Genomic DNA, 27,597 nt, shown 5'->3' on the forward strand with positions numbered 1-27,597 from the left:
AAATCGAGTTCTTTTTTTAAAATAAAACTGTCTGGATTTTTAAAAATATATCAAATGCTTATTGTACAAGTACGTTGAATGAAATTGATTTCCATATCTTTCATAACATGCGTGAAAAAAGATACACTAACGAACATACATATATTATACTTACCCAGTGCAAAAATCCAACCGAAAAATAAGACATAAATTAAAAAGAGACGAATGGTTTTGATCATAAATACATATATACCCATATAAGTCATCTTGCAATGACAACACGGGTTTCCGAATTCCGAACTTAGAGGTCATTCCGCAAAATACCCAGTAGGGTCACACGACAACCTCGTGTTTGTACTCGTTGGATCCACGCCAACACGTGACATGAATTACTAATAACAAAAGACATTTCAAACGTCAATATATTTTCATAGCGAATTCCATATTTGGATCTAAATATCCGGCTTCTATTGGTTATAGCTATCTCATATATAAGGCAAAGTTTGTTTATAAATTTCAGTAACGTTTCCAAACCATATTCTTTGTAACGGTAATTAAGTAGGTACTAATAGTCAAGGTACGTTAAAAATACTTTAAGAGTCTAGCCTTCACATGCATTTTAGTAAGCAAAATGCAACAACTGCTTATACTATTTTAATTGGTGTGACCAGTAACAAAAAATATAGCAATTTATTTCTAAAACTAGCTAATGTCTGTCATACTTCTTATTTTTGATAATTGTTTACTACATTTTTTTTTATATCTAGTAAAGGCTTAACGGGTATGAGGCCTGTATCAATCGACGGTTTGCACAAAGATCAAATATAGGAGATAAAAGTAAGTATAACATTTATTTAAATTTATAAAGAATATAATTATTAAATTATTTATTTACCTGTAAATTTATAGTTATATAATATTTTACTGAGTAAAATTTGTTTGCGCTTCAATACTGATATAAAAAAACTAAGACAAGGTCGACGTGCGGTCAGCTGACCTGGCCGTGGAGAAGGTCCTCTATTAAACGATAATTATAAAATCTTAAATCAATATCTTGCTTCAAGTAATAATGCAATATACAAATATTATTTGATAAAATTATTTTTACATTAGTTCATAAAAAGTGAGGAAAATTATGTAAAGTTATTCTTATTTTTATTTTTGCAATACAATCAGCTGTTTCTGTAATCTTTGTACATATTGAATGAATTTGTTTTCACTGATAACGATAGATCTATCCACCTAATCAATAACATTACAAAATAAACAAGGAAAATACGAACAAGAAGTGATGCTTTCTATTTAATTCCAACGTTAATAATGTATATACATTGTCATGTCATGAATTGATTGTATTTAAATATCGATTAAAATTAAAAATTATAACAGTATAATTCAGTTATTATGTATACTAATAAACGTGGAAACTTTTCTAGTAATGCCTCATTGAAAAAACTACACCGAATTAAATACAATTTTTACCAGAAGGTGCAACGCGGTCCGGAGAAGGTTTTAGCATATAATATTATTATATAAGTCACGTGACAAGGGTGTCAAGGGATCTTGGGTAAATCAAACTAATCGTGTCAAATTGTCAGTACCTTCACACTGGGATTGAGAATTAATTTTTATATAGGAATTAAGCTTGAGGGTATATGAGTATTGAAATTTAAATTGTTTACAATCCCGAGATTCGAAAATCACCTAAAGGCGGTCCTGGGCCTCAATAACTCTTCGCTGGTATCGGATTATTAGAGTGAGAGAAAAGAGTGTATCTTTGTTCTTGTGCTTTTTTTTTGTATCTTGTTTGAAGTAGTGTTGTTGGCCCTGATGGCGTTTACAGCGTCACCGAACGTTGGGGCGAGTGTTAAAACTCTGCCTTAAGGTGAACCCTTTCGGGCTCGAGAGTGACGTTCGTCCTGAGGGTGTCTCCTATGAGATCGCACCTCGGCACAGAACGTAGTCGGTGGGGGCTTGTGCTCACACTTGTGCACTCTAATATCACCTGCGCAGTGCACTCCATTCCACTCCATTCAGAATGTCCACTGTGGTCAAATTTAAAATCAGCGAAATTAGCTAAAAGCTATTTTTATTTAAAATCAGCGAAAGGTTTTAAAGATACGAAACATCTCTTTAAAATATCTAACAAAACGCTTGTAACCTGTTCCTAAAACAGGTAACAATTTAGCGAGGTTAATAAGTTCTCAGGTGTTAGCAGGTATCGCTATAAAGTAAAACATACTAAGATCCTTATGAGGTAAATAACCTCGACCAAAAAAGGCATGAGTCAATAATGAAGCCTTCGATTGCATATTCATTTATGTAATTCATCTGATTAACTTGATTGCAGCCATAATATAATAATTAATGCGGTAGTTATTTCTAAGTAGATACTTACAGCTGTCATTTCATAAAAAGATAAATGTATAAAGTTACCCGCTGTACGGGTGAAAATAATAATTCATTAATAAAAAGTAAATATACTTTTTTATTTATCCCAATTTTTTATTTAATTATGACGCTAATGTGAATTGGATAAATGATTAAAATCTAATTAATATCGTTAACAATCCAAATACAGATTAAAAATATTCTATATATGTAATTAGAAAAGATCAATGATTCAGACGTAACAGTTATTATTAAATAACATTAAACTTGAAGCCGATCAACAAAAACTCGCGTAGGCGCATCACTGACAAATAAAAGCTGTCATTATTTTACAATCTAATATAATGACGCCTCCGCAACGTACTTCTTATGTTGTTTTTTTTTATCCATTGTAACGATTACATCGAGAATTATATATGAGTTTTTTTAATAATTGAATGCCGAACAAGGTATGAGTACCAATATGTTACATGCTAAGATATGAAATAATAATGAAAATATTTTATGTTCAACTAATAGTAATAAGTAATAATATCCAAGTAACTGCCTATACATACTATTCCAGAAGGATGCATTTTTAAATACGAGTATAGTCAAGCTTCAGGCTGTGCAAAATAATTAAAATTCTAAATATTCTTTATTTAAATGTGATCGTTACATTGTAAAACGATCACATTTAAATATTCATCACCGGTTTGAAATGTAAATTCTACTAAACGAACCACAAAGTAAATCATTTTTTAATTTTATTCATAGTATAGGCAGGACGAGCGAAAAGGCCACTTGATGGTAAGTGGTCACCACCACCCCTAGATTATAAGAAAAGATACAGGTTTATTTTTAAAAGACGTGGTAAAAATAGATGAAAGTGATGTCGTCCTGACCCAATTCGGTCAAAATGGCCAATGTCAAGGGCGTACGTAGGACATATTATAGAGCACAAGTCTGTGCGCAAACACAGGTGCACTCTCTAATCCCTCACTCTCACAATCCAATGGGACGGCTAATCTGACACAACCCGAAAGATTTCGAACTTTACGTACTTTCCGATGCACGAGAGTGTACACACTTTTAATTTCCAGACTCTGGGTGAGAATTTTTAGATAGAAACCCCCAATAACTTTCTATCGGCCCGACCTGGGGTTTGAGCGCAGGACCTCGGGACCGGCGACTTTGTCTAGTCATTATACCAACGAGGCAGTAAAAATAGCTTAGACATTAGTTAAATTCCAAAACAAAAAAAGAACAATTGTTCTACGAAATAAGAATTATAAATAATGCTGTACAAACTGTTATTACGTGTACAACTAACCGCACAATCGACTATAATTATACCAAAAATTGTAGTTGATACTTAAATCTTACTTAAACGTGAAAACAAAAAACGTTATTACAGTTCGTAGGGTATGATCATTAACCTTAAACTTTATACAACATAATAGGTATATATATATATATTTTATGAACTAATTAATAAGATTGAACCGTGATGATGCAACAAATAATACGTGTATCTTAACCGAAAATTTAAAGCTCATAAAAGGAAAGCACCAAGATTTTTTCATGTCGTTAAATTGTTTTTAAAATCTAGTATCCGCCAACATGAATTGGAGTAGCGATGTGGTTTTTAGATGCCTTATTAAAAGGCTCACTCAAAGTATTTACATAACAGTAGCACTTGACGACTTAAAAGTACTTTTCTATACCTATTTGAATAAGAATCCACTTCCAAATTACAAATTGGCGAAAGCGGTCTTCAACATGTTATCAAAAGTAAATGTTCGCTAACAGAAGTGACATTCCATCAATCTACTTATCTTTGTCTGCTTGATGAATTAAAAAACAGTGACAGTCATATGTGAAACGTCGAAATTAATATGTATTTAAAAGCGAAAAAGAAACAATTTTTTTTTTCTCAATATATAGAAACGCAGTATATAGCCACGCACACACGTGAGAGTGCCGGCGGAAGAGGGGGCATGTAGACATCAGTGGCGTAGCTATCGTAGGGCCAGGTGGTGCAGTGCACCAGGGCCCCTGAGGTCTTGGGGCCCTCTTACCTAAGCTATGAAAAGAGCTTTAAATAGAGATGAAGTATGGATTTAACTTACTAATGATATGTTCAACTCACTGTATCTTGTATACCATTCTTATTACTATCTATAATTTAATTGCCAATATACGTTAAAGAGGGGGCGAGGGCCCGATTCTTTTTCTACGCACCGGGGCCCTTACCCACCTAGCTACGCCACTGGTAGACATAAAGTTAGCTGTCATGACATACGAGTCAGTCAAATCCCAAGGCACTCCATTATATATGTTACTGTCAAAATTATATCTACTGAATAAAGATGATGATACCGAATGAACTGTTAAAATCTTAATTAAAATGTATCTATTATTTTTTATTCAAATAGTTATTACGATCCAAATCCAATTCTAACTGATACTTGAAAAGCAATTGAAATAAAACAAGACGCTATAAAATATCAACTCTATACAAGATATATTTCAAAAAAACATCGGGACCATATATTCATTTCTAACGAACAAAACGTTAGCGCGATTCATATATTTCTTCATAGAAAATAACATTATATTAATACAGTTTTATTACGTCCTACTAGTCAATTAAAATATTCTTAACATTTTTTTGCTGAAAAAAATTAATGATTCGAATTGGAGTTGTTTACATCATAGATACATTTCACATGTTTTATCTAATAGCCATCTCGGCTTTACCATACAGTATGTAATTAATAGACTTTTTACGTAGTTAATTACACCATTAATTAGTCAGGCAGCATTTTTTTTCATTACCTCGAGTCTGTCGCCATTAATTTTTAATTAATCCGACTTAATGATAATCGTAATCATTAAATACATATATGGAAGGAGATTCTAAAATACCAGGCCAAACATATTATTATCTATTCTTGCTTCGAAGATTTGCGGAAAACTCACAATTACCAAATATGTATAAGGTTGGTTTTCTAAGACCATATAAGATGCTTAATATATACGTTTCCAAATGTTAAAAGGTCCATGAAAATATACCGAAGTGGTTTTGTTGCAGACCTGATTTTAACCAATCAGAGCATTCTGCATAGAATTTACTTATTAACAAGTACTGGAGGGCTGAAGCCAAAGACATTAGTTTCTAGTCGAAGCGATTACTAACGTATTTATTTTTATATTTTTCGTCATGTGACATGTCATTTCCGTGCATTTTGATGTTTTAAACAAACGTCAATGGATTTAAACTGCTTGTAAGATTTTAAATACTTCAATTTGATGTGCGCTACGATGCAACAATGAGTTGACTTGATGCAATTATTTCAAATAATATAATATTCATACTTACTTAAATATATAGTCCTTATTGTCACACAGGTGTGCTCGAACATAAGTCATCGTTAGAATGTAATGATCACAAATATCCTTTTTTGGCGAAATAATCTGTGCCTGTTTGGCACAAATAAAAGTCAAAAAAAAAAATTCTTCTAAATTATTTGAAATATTCTATTATAAATTACGATATTCTTAAATTAATCTAAGCATATAATTATTTATATTAATCCGCGATTAAATTTGGTTACAGCTTTGAGTCACAGACTGTATAAATATATTAATCATATATGCATACTCTGTAGTATCGACGCGTTATGTCATTTCTAATCTTAAGACAACTTATTATTCCGGAAAAAACTTTACATATACAATATTGTCCTAACAATAAATCATTTGTCAAACACGTTAAATAGCGTCCTCCTCATAGAAAAATAATAAAATTTAAGGCAAAAAATGTTTAGTAATATAATAAAATAAAAATAAAACCTTCGAAAAAAGTCATTTCGATTTAGAAGACCCGATTTAGAGAGAAAAAACTAATATTATACCATATTAGGTTACAATTCTTCATATCAGGTTAAAACAGTTTGTTCTGACCATATCAAATAAATTTATTGTAAATTATTAATAGATGCTGTAAGATAAATATATATATTTGTAAGTCAATTCACACATCCTTAATCTTAATTAACCAAAAACTACATTCAACTCAAAAATCCAAAGCAAATTAAAATTTACTACGAGCATCAATTTAATTTGAATAATTACGAGGGAATTAATAAATTAATATTATAAGTTAATATTACTTAAACGATCTATTCATGCATATTTATAACTATTTTACATATTTACCTTGTATTTATAAAAAAGCCAACTCGTGAAATTCTGAATGAATGAGAAAATTCACGCTTGTTTACAAAACATTCAGCCACTGAAACTTCGCACGGCTTTGTAAATCGTTATTCAAACAATAAAATATTTTATGAATAATTATCTAAAACACAGCACTAAAACACTTTCTGATACATTTTCGCACTAAACACTGACTTTTCATTCAGAAAAGTTGATAGATCGAATCGGAAAATTATGGCGTGTGATCAATCGAAGACGCGCGATCGCGACAGAGCAATATAACATGACAGGCGCAGAAACCTGCGCGCGCGCAGTAGTGGGGGCCTCGAGGATCAACGCGCTAACTGCGTGGACGCAACCTTACCATTAAATATTTATTTTATTCGTAATCAAGTTTAACGAAAATATGGTGGCAGAAAATTTATGACATCATCATATATATATTTTTTTAAATTCTCAATCTTGTTTGGCTGGTTGCTAATTCAGGTTTTATATTTATTTTGTCTTTTTGTTAGCAATATAATTCTAAATATATTTACTGGATCTCCATGTTTTATTTCGTCCCTAAATTAAATATAATAAGATATTTCAAATTCATCTATAAACGCCCTTAAATAATACTGTAGCTAAAATTATATTAATTTTTAGGGCTATGATTTGTAAGAGCCGGTGGGAGGACCGGCTTTACAGCACTCCGGAGGCCTAGATGCATGTCAATGAGGCGTAGGCGCCGCTCTACAAGAATATTATCGACTATTTCATAATATACTTCAATTATTTCAAAGCAACCGTTTTGTAGAAACTTTAAATGATCAAGTGGTTATAAGTAACAGTTTGGTAATCGGTAAATGTAGTCAAACGTTAAAAACACTTTATACTTATACAGGTTATTGTAATAAAGTAGTTAGTATAGTTTTAGAAGTAGCTTAGCGTAGTTTTATAAAGTAGTCATAAATTAAATTATTTGTAATATTTAGTTTTGTAAATAACGATATAAACATGCCTGTAATTTTTACTTGAATAAAGAAAATTTAGAAAATTATTTTAATTGATTTAAAAAATGATACTTTATAAAATGTAACATCAACCAACATCAACATCAACAACCAATATTTAATTATAAAATTAAGCGGCTTCTATTTATATGTACACTACCGTCCAAAATTTTGGCAACACCAGGTAAAATCAAATAAACAAAACTATTTTTTCGTATTGATATAAAAGTAAAATGAAACTAAAAATTAAAAGTTACAAGTTTTTTTAAGAAAAACTTATGGCTTTTAATAAAAAAATATTACTTTTAAGAAAAATTTTATAATTTGAGATAAGTCTCAAATTATAAAAATAATAGTATGTAGATGTATGACTACTAGGTTTAGGCATCCTTTCCTTTTAAGGAGAATGCTTGGAACGTATTCCTAATTCTCTCATTCAATTTTTTTATGATATAAAAATTTTGTGGGGTGCGGTGCTAACTAGTGAGTATCCTGGCAAATGTGCCACCTGATGATAATTAATTACCACTTTCCATATACATTGGTATCTATTTTGTATTGATAAGATAAATTAGTACTTATTAAATATTAATTGGGAACGCTAATGCATCAATTATGACGTTGTTACTCCTTTGTTATAGGCCGACATCATCTTTAAACACTTACTGTACCGCATACTGCACATTTTTTACAGATAGAAATCAATTTTTGTATTTAATGTATTAGAGGTCATTATTAAACAAAGAAACCCGGTTTTAAATTAAACCGATCCAGTTCGATCTGGTTTTTTTGAATCAAACTACAGTGTAACGTTTAACTTTTGAGTGAAACGTTTTTAATTTATATAGTTTTAAGTCCTATATATAGATATATCGATGAAATCGAGTAGAAGATTTTTTAGAATACATACATACATTTAAATGTGATCAGTCTGACTCCGACGTTACTGTTTATTTTTAAACCTTTATTATGCATTATATCATCATCCCAACAAAAACATTGTACCAATAATTTGATTTACGAAAACAAGGACTTATTGGCACAAAATTAACGCCTAATGCAAAGGTGTCTAAGCAACCAAAAGGGCACACTCTATTCCTTCGTTATTATAATCCAATGGGATGATAAATCCGACTCGAACAGGAAGAGACAGCGCAGGACGGATTCACGTACGTATCGAAGCACATGAGTTAAAAACTATCAGATTCTGTACTCCAGTCCACTACTGAGACCTCTTTAACAGTAAAGCCAATAACTTTTTACTTGTCCGAACCGAGACTCCAGAAAGTTGGGATATGCGACCTTATAAGTTAGAAAATAGACCAATAAGCAAATTATGAGTTTTACTTACGCCTATTTATTTTTTTTACTTAAAATAAATGGCTGTTGTTGGCCTGCCGTATTAATAGAAATATTCGTTAGAATTGTTGACGAATGTCGAGCTCAAATACGGGTTCAACGAATGTATCGTTTCAAGCGTTATTATCGATAGGATTGTCATGGTGTTAGTGACGTCATATAGCAGTCAACGTGGCGACCTCATTGCATTTGTAACCAATACGAACCATACACAATAAGAACTAAACATATCCTGTTGTATAAATACACTATTTGTGGATTGCGATTTTGTCCACGTCTGTTAGATTAAACATGCCTATTGCTTGCCTGCAGTTCGCTATTGGTTACTGTTACTTCGCTTTCGTTTACTTGCTTCGCTTCTTATAGTTGTAGCGTGTATAGCATATAACCTCCCGTAATAAACAAACCATCTAAAGTCGTCCGGCCAGTACATATAGATGCAAAGGAAATGTACCAGACGTACTGAGGCGATCTGAGCACGTGCTGAATGATAAGTAAGATAGGATCAAAATAGCCAACGCTCCCTTCGCAAGGACAAGACTGAAGTAAACACAATACATTCATCCTCTCCGTTGACTTGCAACCTCTCCCGTAGCGAATAGGACAGTCAATAAGGCGAGGCGAGCTCTCAAAGAAAACACCTTAAGAACTTTCCTCTCACTAAGGCCTATTAAATATCTGGTAACATGTCAACAGCAAGTAGGGCCCGCAGGAACTTATAATGCAGAAAAATAAACTGCGGTCAAATCAGTTCCTAGTATTATCACGTCTGTCTGTCTATTTAATACTCTTTCACGGCAAACTTAATGAAATTTGTTATGAAGCAGGCTTGAACTCCAAGAAAGTACATAGACTACTTTTTATAGGTATTAAAAGTAGCCTATGTACGTTCTTGGGCACCACCTGACAACCAAAACTCTGAAACGCGAACGAAGCCACAGGCAACAACTGGTTGTTATATAAATATTTCAAAGTTCATGCATACGTATGGATAACAAGCTGAAGGAACTTGTTTGGCAAATAAATTCTGGCTTACTGTTCAGTAGAGTATAAAACTTGGAATAATATATTTAGGTCCAAATATTTTTTTTTTTTGTTAAATTTATTAGAATTTCGTAAGGTGCTTTTTGGATTGGATTCAATTAGGTTTTAAAATAAAAATGTATCATTCCAGGTTATAGTATTAATTCGACCATTAATTCATTCAACTTGTTTAAGTAGTGTTCGCTTCATTTTATACACTAGATAAACATTCGGAGGTTCCTTCCCAGCTCATAAAATCGTACAAGTGTATGGGTTTGTGGTCGCGGTACTATGAAGGCATTGTAATGAGATTGACTATAAGACCCGTATTAGATGGATCATATTATTAAAAATATATCTAGAATACTTGTCAGAAAACCAATAAAATTATCTTTGTAGATAAAATTATTATTCTATCACTAACGTGTTGAGAAACATACATTAAATAAAATATTTGATTATATACTTTTGATGTATTGACTGGTTGGTCTAGAATCCCTCTGATATGGCTGATCACATCCTGGATACAAATCCCAGAACAAATCAATTTAATTTATAAGTTTTATTGGTCAAAAAGACTTCAATAGCAGCCAGAAAAAATACTCTCATGGCTCAGTTATCAGGTAAAATAAAATATATAACGAATATACGCTAATAAATACAAAACAAACACAGCTATATACATTACTAATTTATTAGCTAATGACTTTTGACCGGGATGTGTTGCAATGCCTCTTTAAATTTTATTGTTAACAATTATACGATACGACTCGCGCGCAAGTTTCAACAGTCGTACAAAGTATCAACTCAATCTGATAAAGGATATTGGAATATAAACATACAGCATTTTTGTACTTGAATTAATAATTGGTATTAACCTTTCAATTTATTTACTATACACAAACAGATTAACTTATTTCTATCAGATACAATAAGATTTAAGGTTAACAATGTAATTATTATTTCCTAGATATCTTTCCCGCCTTCGCAAGGATAGAATGGTCTAGAAAAGACGTTTATTTTGAATGACGAACATACAAAAACAGTCTTGTTTTTAGCCATCGCTATTTCTTATGAAGCGTAAACCAAAAAGTCATTATAATTGCATGCAATATGCAGCTTAAGAACGCATACGATCACACAATTTAATTTATTTAAAGATGAACTGTAGTAATGGATGACTGAAGTAATTTCTCAACTCTCTGGGAAAATATTTATTAAATGTTATTAGTATATTGCTTAAAGCTTAACGTAAGTAATCATTTAAAATAACATCTACTTAATCGGTATACCTACTCCCCGTTTCTCGATCGTCGGGTCAAGACATTACGAATGAACTCGTAATGAAGAAATAGAACCGGAATAATCATCCAGTATTTAGCAAATTCTGAAAACATACGTAACGACTGCGCTTCATCATTATTTTTAATCACTGTGTTCCTGCCCGAGCAACAACAACATACAAAATTCACGTTATGTTTAAAAAATAATAATGATATAATTCATGCTTACCAACGGGTATGTTCCATAACGAGCTACTGAATTTTTCTGTAAGATCCATATTTGACAACGGTGAAGTGTTGATAACCGACTTATGGTGATACGCTTCTCTTGTGCGTGAATCCTTTTAATATTATTGTTGTTATAGTCTATGTCACTTATCAGTTACCAGGTGGAAAATACTAGTTATTCGTAACTGTTACGATTACGATCAAACTTCGTCTGTTCCTCACAAAAAAAATGTTCGTGTACGTATGTAGGCGCGTGAGAAGTTCTACTTGTTTGACGTAATTGAAAATAGTCTTTAATTGCATGCAAATAATAATAATTAGTACTGTAAATGTAATTTCTTTCTTTTTCACCACTATTATAAGCTACCAAATTTAAAAATTCACAATTATAATTTGTATAAAAGTAAATATTGTGAAGTAAAGAGATGTGAAGTTGTCTAATTCGAACGACGTGACATTTAATTGGCGGTTAGCGAGCAACATATGTATGTATATGATAAGCAAATGCTTAAAATTGATTCTCATTTTTTGTTAAATTAATCTTCAAAAACCTCAGCTGAATCGTAACTGAGGGTGATTCTACTAAATTCAATTAATTTTGCGCCACCAACCTTGGAGGCGAAAATGTCATGTCCCTTATGTCTGTTACAATGGCCCAGCCTTGAAACTGGAACACAACAGTACTAAGTATTGGTGTTAGGCGGTAGAATATATAAGAGGTACCCAGACGGACTGAATAAAGCTCCACCACCAAGTGAAATCATAATGTCACGAGAGTCGGAGAGTCATCATACAGATGCGTGTTTCTCCTTATATTCTCTACAATTTTTTTGATTCATATATCTATTAACTAAGAATCTTACATGCTAACAATTAAATTAAGCAATTATTAAAAGATGAAAATAAAATGAATGAAAGATGACTAAGAATTAACGAGGACCTAATAAACTCAGCCTACATATGTACCTATATTTAAACTTATTTATTTGCAATTTCTAGGCAAAAATATATAATTACGATACCGTTCTCAGTTGTGAAACCTTGAAAATGTCTTAATTATCATGTTAACATTTTAGACAAATTATTAAAATAAGGAAATCCGTCCAGCGATGTACTTGAATCTAGTTCATAAAAGTATATTGGACAGATTCTAAATGTGATAATTTTTTTAGTACATTAATAAGCATGTCTAAGCCAAAATACCAACAAATGAGCGTAAAAAATAATGACTCTGTTTTGGCTTCTGTGATTGTTGATTACACTTATTAAGTTGTTCGTAGGAAATTATGAACGTTGGAGGCAGGCAGGCAATAGGTGTAGCTGGCCATATAAGGTTTCTGGTGTAGGCATAACACGCCGCACATTATTATAAACGTATAAACTAACTAACACAGCGCGTAGGTTTACGTGCGAATTGAGAGGCACTCAGGTGCTATAAAAAGTTACCGAAATTTCAAAATCATGACTCATCAAATAAATTAATAAGATACTAATAATTTTATACTTTCTATTTCGTCCTTGTCCGTATAAGCAACAACGTTAGCACTTGTATCTGCTAAATGTGTAAAAAAATACATTAGGGCCTTATAAAATACACTCGATACAGAGATGATATCCTTCTAATGATTTAGGCAAAGGAGACTAGACAACTGCACAAAAAAATTACAGCGTCCAATATGAGCAGAGGAGGACTCTCATAATGACCGTGTAACGCAGAACAGCAATCCAACATACGACATAAAGTGTAGGAACAACGGATATATGTGCTTTGCTAGTGCTAACGCTTAGTATTTATTAAAATAAAAATACGGTAAAGTTTTACTGACCAGACCAAGGATTCGAACCCATGAAACCTAAAATTTGCAACCTTACAAGTTAGCCATATCAAAATGTCATCATAACAAAATAATAAAGAATGTTATATTTTATAATAAGTAGGTATAATTTTCCTTTTAAAGGTTCCGGAAACCACAACGCTCCGCCACACCCGATGTTGTAACATCAATTTATGCAAAGTAAAATGTTTTTATAGCAGTGTCATTTCTATTTACAGATACATGAAATGTGTATAAGAAATATTTACATTTACGTATACAAATAACTTCGCCGCTAGAATTCAATGCGGCAATTAATTAATATGTAAAGCAATTCCAATTCTACATATGCTTGGAAATACTGCTAAGAAGTATCTAGAACTAATTACGTATTTAACAGGTAACAAATACATAATAATCTAATTGATTCTTCTAAACTACCTAATTTAAAGATGCCTTGGATGTCCGAAAACTAATATTACCTACGTTCGTTTGGTTTAGCATAAGCTACCTATTAATTGTTATTTTTGTGAATGCGTTTATATCAAATTATCTTAATTTGAATCGGTTACAATTAAGCCGCGCTGCATGATTGATGATGATAATGCCTTACTGCGAAAACACAAAAGAAAGGGTATTAGCATTTACTTCTTCGGTCTTTTTGTGTGTGGTACAATTTTGCTAGGCACACAAATCATTTTAATGGCAACAAAATCCCAACATCTGTTTCCACAAACGATATCGGATTATCAGTCTGATACAGTCCAGAACGAGAATTTTCATTGCTTTGATACTAATATATAGACATCTATGTATATTCGGACATAGTTCGGAAACGAACCACACGAAATATTTATTACTTTCATTATCTTGCGTTCTATGCTTCCATTAAGGTGTATTTTATTTCTGTGATTAAAAACTTCATGGTCAAGTGCTCGTACATTACGCTTCACGATGAAAATATACTCCTTTCAATAAAAGTAACCTCATCATTCGTAAATGCTTTTAAAAATATAAGAAGATACGTCTTATTGATGGAATCAAAAAGTATTATGAAAATATTGTAATAACATCATCCGTATCGTATTCTTTCATAGTTTTACTTTTTGCTCGAATAATTTTGCGAATGAACTATAGTTTATGATATTGGAATGTGGCAGCACTAATAATACGTAACCGCAATAAGAAAATTCTCCATTCCAATATAAGCATTCCACATTTCCATAATATTTAGATTTTATCTGTTTTGTAAACGCAACTTGAAATACTTATGACCGCAAAAACACATTGTCTGAATTTCTCACATAACGCGTAGTTTTAGTTTATGACCGAAAGTGGTGACCGTATATATAATGGAAATTACCATTGTTTTAATTTTATCTCTAATTATGTGCCTATTGTAACTAGAAATTTAGATTTATAATTGGTATCTTTAAGCGACAGACAATTGAATGATGAAAAAAAATAATGTCAAGTCAATAATTCAAGTATGTAGCTAGATCTTAACATCTTAACAGGTTTTAGTGAATATAGGGCTGCCAGATGTCAGGCTTTAGTGTATAATTATGTATATTTGGTTTAATTGCGTAACGTGTACCATCCGTCAACGTTTTTTGGTCTTTGTCTAAAGAAAGAACTAAAGTCTATTGCAACCACAATTGCAGAAAAGCCATATAAACAACATTTGACACTGAATAGACGCGATATCATTGGTGGATTTGCGAAAAAATGGCGTTTTGAACGTCAACGAATCTTATCGAAACTTTGGAAGTAAATTTAAAGGAGATATAAGTATTAAGTGAAATAATATCGTATTATTACTAAAGATATATTAATCAAGAACTGTCAGTACACAATATAGAAGAGCTATTATAAAATCGCTTAGAATACGGTTTGTTTATATTTATTCCTTTTGCCATTGGAATAAACTATAGTTTATGTTGATAATTATAAAAGTCGTGTCCAGTTTTTAAAAAATATTTCTCCCAGAATAGCTAAGCATGTATAACTGTAAAAAACTGTCCGGCCCATTTTAATGCCAAGTTTGGCTTTTGTACTTTAGGGTCTGGCAGCCCTAAGCGGGCAGCCTTGTTACATGTACAATGCAGTGGTTCTTAACTGAATTGCTGCCGAGTAAAAATGGGAATACAGATAATTATAGCTCTGGCCTAATTCCGGTTTCACAAAAATACTTTTAACAAGCTTCCATTTAACATTATCATTGAGCGTGGTTGGATCAAATCTTGCAACTAAATTTTTAACCAGTTCCAACCAACCAACTAATGGAGATGAAGTTATACACAGGCTCTTGACCTTTAAGACATAATCGCCTAAAGACAATTTTATTTAAAATTAGATTATGAAAAACTTTTGTAAAAACCTTATCGATTTAATAATAATTTTATGATTTGCAATCAAATTAATAAATTATTTATAACTAACTGCCTCATTGGTCTAGAGTGTAACCTAGTCAGCTGCAGATCATGAGATCGAGTGCATTCTGAAACCTAAATCTAACCAAAATATATAAATATTTTCTTTAAATTGCACAAATTACATTTTTAAGGTCAAATCGAAATCGGCTATTTTTCAATTCTGAAAAAAATTAGATATCCCAATCACCTATATTCTATATCATGTTTTAAAAAATATGTGGAAAAATAACAATAAGTCTATTTAAATAAACATATAACACTAATGTAGGTTTTATGTAGTATCAAGCTGTTATCTCGTGCCGTTTTTTTATAAATCGAGAAACGAGAAAGAATCCTTATTTCAACCGTAGATAATCGGACGGGCTGATGGTGTGATAGCTTAGATTTTTGAAGTTAATTGGCCATTACACAAACTTATTTTTATTCATTGAAATTAAAAACGAAAAATATAGACTTTAGTCATACAAAAAAGCGTGTCAACTGCCATTCCAAGAAGTTGGTTAATCCTTAGATTCGTTTTGTAGTATTATTATCTTTATTGTAAGGAACAATAAGAACCACGTTCACAGTAAGGCCGTGTGCACAAACAGAGCGTCAACAATCGCTTCGCTAATCAAAGAAGGATCGGCAGGACTGCGTCGGCGTCAACGCACGACTGATATGGTGATCACGTTCTTGTTCGCGACGCAATAAAACTTAACAAGGAAATCTGTGTGGATCACTTAAAGGGGTAATAGTTGCCGTTTTAGCACATGTGCAGCTTACTGATTACAACGAATTGATAAGGAAGGAATGACTAAATTTAAATTTATGGTTAATAATCATTAAAATTATATATTTTTTGTTTATTTATCGCTACGTATGTTAAGTATAAGTCTTAACTCATTAAAATTATAAAATAATCTTTAGATGATAGTTAATGACTAATATAACGTGACAGCAGAATAAAAATCACTTCAGAGCAAAAACATTTATTTTATAAATATATATGAATTTTACTGAATTAATTAATTAATTAATCAATATAATATATTTATTTAACATAAAATAAAAAACTCATCGGAAATCGCAACAATCTGCATCTGCCATCTATTGAGTAATACATATATTATATAAAGGCAAACACAGGCAGAGGTCGCGTTAAAACTTAATAGTACATATATTCGATAATAGATGGCGATACGGTCCATATAATTTCAACCGTATTAGATATCTACCTATTTTTCGTAAGTAAGCCATTGTGTTTCTTGTTTAATAAAATAGCTATAATAATGTTTAACAAATATGTAGATACACAAACGACACAGAAATCACGTAGTACAAAAATAAGTAAATATGCTAAATAAACGCATGTTGCCAATGATGTTATTGATAAAGCAATCTGCACTTTTACCACTGACGTCACGTTGAAAGTAGCTGAAACAAATAAAAATATTTACTTAATAACACCCGTGAATTATAAATAGGCATAAATAATAATAACTAAACGCATTATTTGATTCAGTACGAAATCAAATATAAGACTTTAATTATTATCTGAAGCAATATCATTTATCATATTATTATTTAACAGCTTAATATATATAATTACAGATACCATGAAAAATCGATTTCCTTGATATAAAGTAAGCCATAAAAACGGAATATTTACTTTCATGCTCATATTTAAAAGATTTAGCAAATAAAAAAAAAACGAATTAAACATATCAGTGATTTTTAGCAATTCATTAAAATATTTTTCATTAATAATTGCTCATTGAGTCTATCATAACTGGCAGGTAATTGGGAACTAAAGCAAACATTGCTATCGAATAAACGGGTGCTCGTTTCGATTACCTTCAAAACTGAAATACAATAGGTAACTATACAAAATAATCCGACCATTTACGACCATGTTTCGTGGTATTAACAATTTAACGGAGCAATAAATGCTCACGCAAACTCTCCATAATATATTCAAATAGTGTACGTTTTATTGGTTTAAAATCGTGCCGTGGTTTCGACTTTCGGGACCGGAATAATTGCAAACTGCATTAATTGACAATTTATATTAGCATAACCCGATAGCTCGACTAGTGATTGCGTAATATTACATTTGAATAAAACATTTTATGGATTAAGCGAATATCGACTTACCGTACCTAATGAGATTTAAAACAGTAATAGATACACGAACATTGAATTATTACACAATTAATTTTATCACTAAAACTAATCGAGTGTTTAATCTTACACTAAATATTAAAACAGCTACCTAATTACTTAACTAACAGCTAACATGACTGATCGATCGCTATTATACGTAAAAGTAAATAAATAGTTTCATTCAAGTGACGTGTAGGTATTTATTCCCTATTTTTCGTTAGACAGCATTTATAATTTTATCAATACTACAAAAACAAACTTTAAAACGTTTTTCTTATAGATTGTATGTATACAACACAGTTTGCTACTGAAGTAATATTTATATTTGTAAAAGCGAATTGTATAGCCACAAATATTGCTAAGCACCAGAAAGTCAAAAGATTCCTCAGAGCCCACCTTGCAGGCATAGCCCGAAGCGTATTTCAAATCTCTCTCCCACAGGTTCCGCAAATGTTAAGCTATTACGATAACAGTTATTCACAGCTCGTGAGCTACCAAATAAGCGTGGAGTAAGCGGCTTACCGCTTTCGCAATATTTTCCCGGAATCACGAAGCACGAACCGTGATGATGTGCAAATTGCACGGTACGTACAAGACTTGCGTTAGAACTTGTTTAAAGGAATGTTCCCATGATTCCGATATAGATGATTAAGCTATTTACGACAAAATTTACGTTCATCTGAACATCATTACTTTACGATTCAATATAAAAAGCAATTTCATTTTTCTCGTATCCATTTTATATTTCATGTTGATTTTTGTAAAAAAATGTATATTTCGGTAACTCATTTCAAGACGATCTATTGAATAATGTAAATAAATTATTAATACCAGTAATTAGCGGAATAGGAAAATGCTATAAAAATGCATAAAGTATCATTAGTTAGTCCACCACAAAAAAAAATAATACGTTTAGATGCGTTTTCGGGATAAGATAAATTCAAATAATAATTTTGTCCCGTGCCTCGAAAAGCACACGAATTACCGTCCTATACGAATTTACTTAATATAATTTATTTAATGGAAGGGCTTTACGCAAGCCCGTTTGGGTAGTTACCAGCCAACCATCAAATATTCTACCGTCAAATAATAATACTTGGTATTATTGTGTTCCAATTTGAAGTGTGAACAAGGCAGTGAAAACTAAAGGCACAAGGGACATAACATCTTAGTTCCCAGGGTTGGTTGCGCATCATTTATTTAAAGAAATGAAATTTTACTCGCCATATATATATGGATAGTGGAGACCACTTACCGTCAGGTGGTCTATTTTCCGGTCAGCCTACTAATGTTATAAAATCATCTGTTCAGTTTTAATGATAAGTTAATGCTTTGTTATGATTTTCTTTAAATTAATCGAGATATATTTTTATTATCATTTTGATATTACAATTCTATAGCGCAGCATTATATAGCCCGTTAGGTAGAGTTAAATCGGACGAACGCGGTCGAACGAACGAAAGCGCTTTTATACAACACATAATTGGCTGACCAGCATGTAATGTGATAGGATAGTAAGCGAGTGTACAAGACAAGCATTATGTCGTCCTGACCGACTTCTGTCACAGCGGGTAATCTCTGGGGAGACTAGACAACTTCGCAGGACATATCATAGTGCACAAGTTTGTGCGCAAATAGATGCATTGTCTATTTCCTCAATCTGATAATTTGATAGGAAGGCAAATCCGACACGACCGGTTAGAGATTAGACGCAGGTATTGGACCTGCATCTAATCTGCGACTTTACGTGCTCTGTGAGGCACGAGAGTACATACTTCCAACTTCCAGACTTCTAGCCGTTTCTGTGAATTTATCGACAGAAAAACCCAATATTTTTTATCGGATCGACCTGGTGTTTAAACCTCCGTATTTGTGGCTTGTAATTTAGCCAATAGACCAATGAGGTACTTAAGAAGGGGTTAGGGGGCTTATAGTTTTTTAATTTGTTAAACTAAATAATGATTTTCGACAAAATTTATGGTAAACTACAAAATAAAAATAAATATATATTTTTTAATTTTCTATTTTATGACTTTTTTTTAATAGATTGACGTTATACTATGACTTAGAAATTGGTGTAATTAATCAAATCAAGAAACTTTTCTTTTGTCCGGTGGATTGTGGGGTATTAGGTGAATGCAGTTTGTTTCGATAAGACAATTAAATGAAACATTCCTTAAAAAAAAAAATCTCTTCTGAAAAGGATACTAAATCGTCAGCACCATCAGCTACTAAACGGGTAGACACACTTGCTAACTGTTCTTACTCTATAAATGAGTAACTTAATTATAAATCATTATTTTAATTTAGATGTGTAAATTTAATTGTAAACAAAAATTCAGCGTAGACGAATTTAAATTTGTGACCTTTTGCGATCGTTGATCTTTTTATATAAAATAGCCATCTGTTTAATACACAAGTCAATTTAATTATAATTATATTGGAGTCATGTGGCTAAGATGATAATGACAAATCAAAGGTCGTAGGTTAAAATCTTATCACAAGAAATGCTACCTAAGAGTGACTACACCTCGTGCTTATTAAAACAACGATACCTGTATTCGTATACGTCATAATTATAAAATTTATTTATCAGCTCAATATGAGAATCTGAAAATCCTTAACCTTTATTGCCCAAGAATAAGAAATAGTTAGACTACCAAAACCATTTATGGCCATTTTTATGACTGAAGATGCAATACAATGAAGATTGCCACTTCTATTTTACCCATTTTTTTGTAATTTTAAAGGTGCTTATAGATGATTTAAAAAATAAACACAACAATACATTTTTTTTTTCGGAAATTTTGAATGTTAAAAGCTCCATTCACACCACGTGAAGAATATGGCAATTATTTATCCGACAAATATAAAAAAATAAGAACATGAAAAAAATTTACAAATTACGAAAATATATAAAGAATATGCCGTAGGAATGTTTACGTGGATGGATTTTTTTTCTGCATCAAAAACAATGAATATCTGTAGCAAAAATAATAAGAGGGAGACATGTTACGTCCTACTTAGTTAACTAAGTTTTATATATGGTACATAATTAATTGAAAGCAAATATACGTTTTTTGATTGAAATATTTCCTTAATGAATTGCTTTAGCTCAGTGACTTTTGTAACATAGGTCTATGCATATTCAAATACTCAGAACCTACAATTTTGAATATGAAAAATAAGCGATGCGTTTCCTTGAACAAATTGAATATATGTATACTTCTCCTTAAGTAAACATCGGTCAGGTTACAGGTACATTGATGAATTCTCTACATACATTGATGAATCTGATGAATTTATTAATTAACAGCCAGTGATATTAAGTATTTAATTATTCTTACGATCTTACGATACATCTAAATCGTTTATAAATCTAAGGCGTTTATAAATTTATGTTCGAAAAGAAAGTAACGGCAAAATTGAACTTTGAAAATATAACACTTCTTTGTTTTGCATGACTCTATTAAAATAACAGTGTTATCTTTGCTAAATAACTATCCTTTAAGCTGATTTAAAGTTATAGATAAGCGAATAATGTTGAAAAAAATTGATAGACCAATTATATTTCGAAGATTTGCCTTTGCCTTTGCCATTTGCCAACCTTGGGAACTAAGATGTTGTCCCTTGTGTCTGTAGACAAGTACAAATAATTTATTGCTAAAAGAAATATGAATTACAACCTATATACCTACATCAAACATTTTAGAGAATATGCGGTTAATACAATTTGTGACAATGTAATTAAAAACAAAGATTTTGCTCGCAACCGTCCGCATCGACCAGACATTACGACTGTCCAACAGCGGCCAGTGTATCGTAGAAAAATAAGTGTAAAGCGTTAGCCTTGTGGGTCATTATAACGTATGTGGTAGTGCCGATTATAAGCGGCTATTACATTAACCACAAAACTATGAATTAAAATGATTTACAAATTTTATTTTATTTGTTGATCTATTTTTTTAGTTGATAGATATACATTAGCAGCCTGTAAATTTACACTGCTGGGCTAAGGCTTCCTCTCCCTTTGAGGCGAAGGTTTGGAGCATATTCCACCACGCTGCTCCAATGCGGGTTGGTGGAATACACAGAATTGCAACAGGTGGCAGAATTTTGTTGAAATTAGACACATGCAGGTTTCCTCCCGATATTTTCCTTCACCGCCAAGCAAGAGATGAATTATAAACACAAATTAAGCACATGACAATTCAATGGTGCCTGCCTGGGTTTGATACCGAAATCATCAGTTAAGATGCATGCGTTCTAACCACTGGACCATTTCGGCTCGGTAGACATCACTAGTACTTAAACTAGCCCGAGCCTGTTACATTGGCTCACTTACCCTTCAAAACGGAACACAACAATACTGAGTGTTGCTGTTTGGCGGTAATATATGATGAGTGGCCGGTACCCACCCAGACGGGCTTGCACAAAGCCCATCGCATCACCAAGTCAATAATATTATATTTACATACTCACTTAAGAATATCATAATGGAATAAAACATAACTCCGTACACGCAGTTCGGTAGTTTAAACGGTGAATCTTTGGGCATAATACCCAATCCCTTTCCGTACCTGAAACACAATAACGATTGTTTTTTAAACAAAAAAACCACTACAAAAAGATTTATTAACTTCTATATTATAACATCATTTCTAAAATTTTTTTTTCCTATCTTTTCTAAACAACGTTATTTAAACGTGCTTAGTTTAACACAGATTTATCTCTTTGTCAGTATTGGTTTGTCATTTGAAAAAAAAAAGACAGCATAACAGCATTATGTAAATAATCACACCATAACATTTATCTGTAAAACCTTTGTATTAATATTATACGTTATTTCATTTAAATTATATTATGCTAAATTTAGAATTTATTTGATCATATCTGATCATTTGGAGCCTAAATGGAGTAAATACCTAAGCAGTTATAGTATTGCGTATGAAATCTATGACGAAAACATTAATATCGGAGAATTAAACGATATAATGTAAGATAATAAGTTAAAAGAAAAGAAAATGATTTTGCTGTCCGTACCAAACAGAAGCAAGTATAGACAGCAAGAAAAGAATAGAGGTGCGGCGATCGTAATTATATTCTTTGTCCGAAACAGAAAGTGAGTTTGTTTTATACTATTTATAGATTTGAACCTTAACCTAAGATCGTGGTTTTCAATACATTTTAGTTGTTTACAAATTGATCTCATTCTCGGTTAAAGAAACATAACCAGGATACCTGACGGATTTGGAGAAAAAGGTTTTGAATGAATTGTCCAACACTGGGACACATAAAGATTTGTACTACTTATAAATTAACGCCCAACGTCATTACTTTATTACATCATTTCTCTAGAAATAATTTCAGTCCAATACTCAAATATTCCATCTTGTATAAACATTGACATATTACAAGATGAAGCTTTAGAGCAAGACCGAAAGATTATGTTACAAGAAGAGATGAGTCGGTAACTAAAGGCTCGGTAGCGAAAGACGCTTTTGAAGAAGAAAATCGACCCCATTGACGACCCTGAACTATTATCTCTCTAGAGACATACGATTAGGAGGAAAGCCGAACCCCAATAAAATGGCGGCAAGATTTATTTTACTCAAACAGAAAAATGTAATAATAATTTAACATTTATATATTAATAAAGATAAGCTAGTAAAATACGAACACCCATGTTCGTTTTTTACAAACACGAATTCATTTACGCTTTCTATTGTCTATGTTATCTTTTGTCTATGGATCTTATCTACGTGTCAGAATTAAACTGTGTCGTTTTCACGAACCACGTTTAAATATGTAAAGGTTCTACGCGATAGCTTTTCACCGAAACCGCATTGCTCGTATAATAAAATTAACCGTGGCCGGGTTACATTAAAAGAGACAATGTATTATAACTATTAATAATAATAATTTAAAATGGAAGATGTATCCGTTATTAAACATAAAAATACTTTTAGATATGAGGTAAATCATATTAAACTATAAAATTCCATTGGCATCATTTTTTGTATAAGTTTTTTATAATGATTAATTATTTTGTAGCTGTAATTTGGTAGCCTTTGAAGGTCAATATTTGTAAGTGAGTTTTCCTTTATCTTATGTAACTCGCCGTCGTTTGAAATAGAATTAGTGTTAGATTAGTATAGTAGTTGTATAAATTTTAAGAAACTTATAAAATGACATAAAATATTAGTAGCAAGCCACTTAAATATGAATTTAAATTACATTCGAATGTGAACAATTTAAACAACAACTTACTTAGATGTTAACACTTTTGAACAGCTCGCATGTTCAGATATATCGCACAGTGCTTTGTACCCCGGCTTCATCTCAGCCGCCATCTCTACGTAGAGTGCGTATGTAGAGATCAATATACCAAGTAAACATATTGCTATTATAGCACGATTCAGACCTGTGATTTGCATCTTATCCGAATGATCTGTAAATAAAAATAAAACTTTCAATATCGGATAATTTATTAATATGTAGCAGGTATATGATAGGTTGATTTTCCACATTAAGTACCACATTAAGTCATTGATATTCACAAACAACTGTTTTAAAAATAACACTTAGAAAAACAACATTAAATATAACTGCTTATAGCATATTATTGATCAGCATGGTTTACAGTATTCTAATATAAATATATATGCATAGAAAAACTCTACAGCCATTTAAAATTCAATTTTTCAAAGCAATAAATATGTTAATCTAAAGTTTAAAATCAATTCACGCGAACCCTTGTAAATGAATCAATTCCACTATAAAGTAGGGGAGCCGCATGTTTGAAGACTTGCGTAAAGGAAAAAATAAAACGTCAGGTCTCGTACCAATCTACTTCATTTCACCACCCCTTCGTGTACACGCGGCGTTATGGCAAAATAAAAATTTTAAACAAAACCGATACAAAATCGACGCGCTTGAATAAAACATGATTTAAAATTGATATTAAAGCTTATGTAAACACACCGATTTATTTCTACGGCTATAAATAAAATTATCTATATTTTTAATATATAAATATTAATTACATAATTAACAAACAAAAAAATCATGACCAATGATTCATAATGTATTGTTTGGCGAGGTAATTAATTACAGGTGTAGCGACAAATATACAGCTTCATCAAATGAATAAACGTACGAAAACAAACAGTCGAGTCCGGTGTCGGACTTACCCTGATAAATAAGCTGTCGTTTATCGTTTACAATATAAAATAATATTATTACTTAAACACAACTTCACTATATGATTAAACGAATGAGACTGAGCTTTGCGTAGGTATTAGATAATTCTTGTAGGCATCACTAATCAGTTATGACAACATGAATTGATAATATTCACCAACGACATAATACATTTTGATAGGTGTGAAATTTAAGCAACAAAACGAGAACATTTTCAATTATATTCAGTAAGATAATAGTTTAAGTATATAAATTATAAGAGTCTAAAGTCTTATTAATAATGATAAAGACAATTTTTATTTATAACTATTTCCTTGTACGAGGAACGAGAAAGCTTAAAAGTAGTCGATATTTTCTTTTTCCTTTTTATACAAATTTGGTTTAACTCTTGGTTCGTCTGTATATATTACAGTGCCAATGACGATGAGCCATGGTGACCACTTATCACCAGGTGGCGTTGGATCGTTTGCCTCAAATCTACAAATATTATTCAAGTAATCTTATCGGTTAGATAATGAATACGAACCATAAAAAAAATCTACGGTGGGTCTAACTAAGATGTCAATTGTGAAGTAGCACAAAAAATATACGAGAAATAATCAACACTCTTAATTTTTAGTAATCTTGGTTGAGATTTACAGCAGCAACAATGCAGAGCCCGAATACTGGGCTAAGATATCACTACTAAAAAATCACTAAAACTGTCAGAAACTCAATCAGACGGATTGATCAGAATTAAATTTAGTTGCTTAAATTCGACACTAACAGGTGAAGGCAATATATAGCTAATATAATATAGGCTGCATTATTGAAGATTATTAATGACTATATTTCACCAGATTCAAGAACTTTACCGCTAAAAGTTTATTTCTAAAATGTGTGCAAAGATGCCGCTGCTGTCTTCCTGACCAATTTCAGCAATGGCGGCAGTTCTCGGGAGAGACAAGCCAAGTGATCATATTATTATAAGATTGTGCGTTTGCGAAAACTCAAGTGCACTCTTTTTACTGAATGATTGTATGATGATAATAGCCCAAATCGGGATAGACGAAAGATTGCAGGCGCAGGCGATAGAAACACCGGCTTGACGTGTTTTCCGAGAAGCGGAAGTGTAAACACTGGATATTTCCAGACTCCAGACTAAAAAAGAAATTAAAAAAAAAAAACAAATAACTTTTTAATGGCCAGCCCACGACTTACACCATAGACCTCGGATCAGTCTTATAAGTCTTTAACTCTAATGGAACAACGAGACAGTCTCAGATGAGTAATGAAAATAATTGCTCATATATGTATCCGACAAAAATGCGACTATCCCAATATTGAAATTATTGGTTATGCAAATAATATTTTCATCGTGCAAAGTAAAATAATCACGAATAATATTGGTATTTTCTAATAATATACGTACATCACGCAGAAGAGAAACCGCCTCTCTTATTGGATTATATATGAAATGATTTTTATGCAATTAATAAAATAATATATAGAGTCAATTACTACAAAAACTTTTCCTACCTCATAAAATGTAAATAAAACATGTCCAAAACAACGTAATACCACTCTAAGAACTACTGTTCTTAGTTCATCATAATTATCTTGTTTACGTGTGACAAGGATGCAATATATGTATGTATAAAATGGTTTGTCGTCTGTCAAAACTAGTCTAAACGTTAAACAATTGCGTCAATGTCATGAATATAATTAATTCATTAAAACGATATATATTAATAATCGTGTTTCCATTGATATTTTACGTACTCTGATGACTTTTGTATATGTGTTACAAATACCGTCATATAACCAACTAGGTCTCTAATCTATCCCCTAAAAAGTGTTTTACATTAAACCATGGGCAGTTGCGATTAAGAAATGTTATACACTAATATTACTAATACAAATGAAATGACGACTCGAAAGTATTGTACAGAATACAAATTAAAAATAAATCAAAATAACTACACTGCATATAATCAAAATATAAGTATGGAACAAAACACTTCCAAATAGGAGTTTTGATTTACTCTAGAAAATAATATAATTTTTTTATTTAAGTAGTTAATTTTAACATTCAAATTAAACCGTAACATGGAATTTCTATTTATTTAAATACGAATTTTAAAAGTTAAAAATACTGACGAATATTATAACCAAGAACGCATCTATAAGGATATGTCAAATAACGAGACAGTCGAGCTTGAGACACTCACACAAACTTCACTCGCGTAGCCATTTCACATATAATTTGTCACTTCGTGCTGTTCTTTTTACTACTAACGCACTCTGTGTACGGTTTTTGGAAACAAATGACACAACAAAGGTTCTTTTATGACCAACATTGTAATATAAATATATACAATAATGTTACAATTAAAATTATTAAATAGTATCAAAGAATATAACGTTTTCCTATCTTCGTTATTATATTAAAGTGGAATACAACTGTTAAATCAATGATTTTACTTACTTCTTGGTAATAAAATAGGTCAGCAAGGCAATCTTAAATTTTATAGCGAAGAAAGAGATCGAATCATAAGCG

At 31.6% G+C, this 27,597-nt stretch overlaps 2 protein-coding genes and 1 long non-coding RNA gene across 7 annotated transcripts in view; 1 reads left to right on the forward strand and 2 right to left on the reverse strand.

The window, feature by feature from the left end:
• Window positions 1-6,916, reverse strand: part of LOC125068146 (zinc finger CCCH domain-containing protein 13) — a 112,662-nt gene extending 105,746 nt beyond the window's left edge. The window contains exon 1 of the mRNA XM_047677176.1: window positions 6,574-6,916. The gene's annotated coding sequence lies outside the window, so the exon portion shown is untranslated. The remainder of the gene's footprint in view (window positions 1-6,573) is intronic.
• LOC125068148 lies at window positions 1,828-25,259 on the forward strand. The gene is made up of 3 exons (XR_007119768.1): window positions 1,828-1,945; window positions 6,353-6,357; window positions 25,240-25,259. It is a non-coding gene; the product is annotated as an uncharacterized LOC125068148 (long non-coding RNA).
• On the reverse strand, window positions 16,727-27,543 carry LOC125068147 (vitamin K epoxide reductase complex subunit 1-like protein 1). Of its 5 annotated transcripts, none has more exons than XM_047677180.1 (4): window positions 27,269-27,287; window positions 24,126-24,306; window positions 22,338-22,435; window positions 16,727-17,126 (listed from the first exon to the last, which is right to left on the reverse strand). In XM_047677180.1, the coding sequence occupies exons 2-4, from the start codon at window positions 24,290-24,292 to the stop codon at window positions 16,924-16,926; spliced, it is 468 nt and encodes a 155-aa protein (XP_047533136.1). In that variant the 5' UTR covers window positions 24,293-24,306; window positions 27,269-27,287; the 3' UTR covers window positions 16,727-16,923. The 5 variants fall into 5 exon arrangements, with proteins under 5 accessions (XP_047533136.1, XP_047533135.1, XP_047533138.1 ...); XM_047677179.1 differs by lacking the exon at window positions 27,269-27,287 and adding an exon at window positions 26,577-26,670; XM_047677182.1 differs by lacking the exon at window positions 27,269-27,287 and adding an exon at window positions 26,470-26,492.
• Between the last annotated feature and the right edge of the window lie 54 nt (window positions 27,544-27,597).

The sequence above is a fragment of the Vanessa atalanta genome, chromosome 13 (genome assembly GCF_905147765.1).
Source record: "Vanessa atalanta chromosome 13, ilVanAtal1.2, whole genome shotgun sequence".
Taxonomy (NCBI): Eukaryota; Metazoa; Arthropoda; class Insecta; order Lepidoptera; family Nymphalidae; genus Vanessa; species Vanessa atalanta.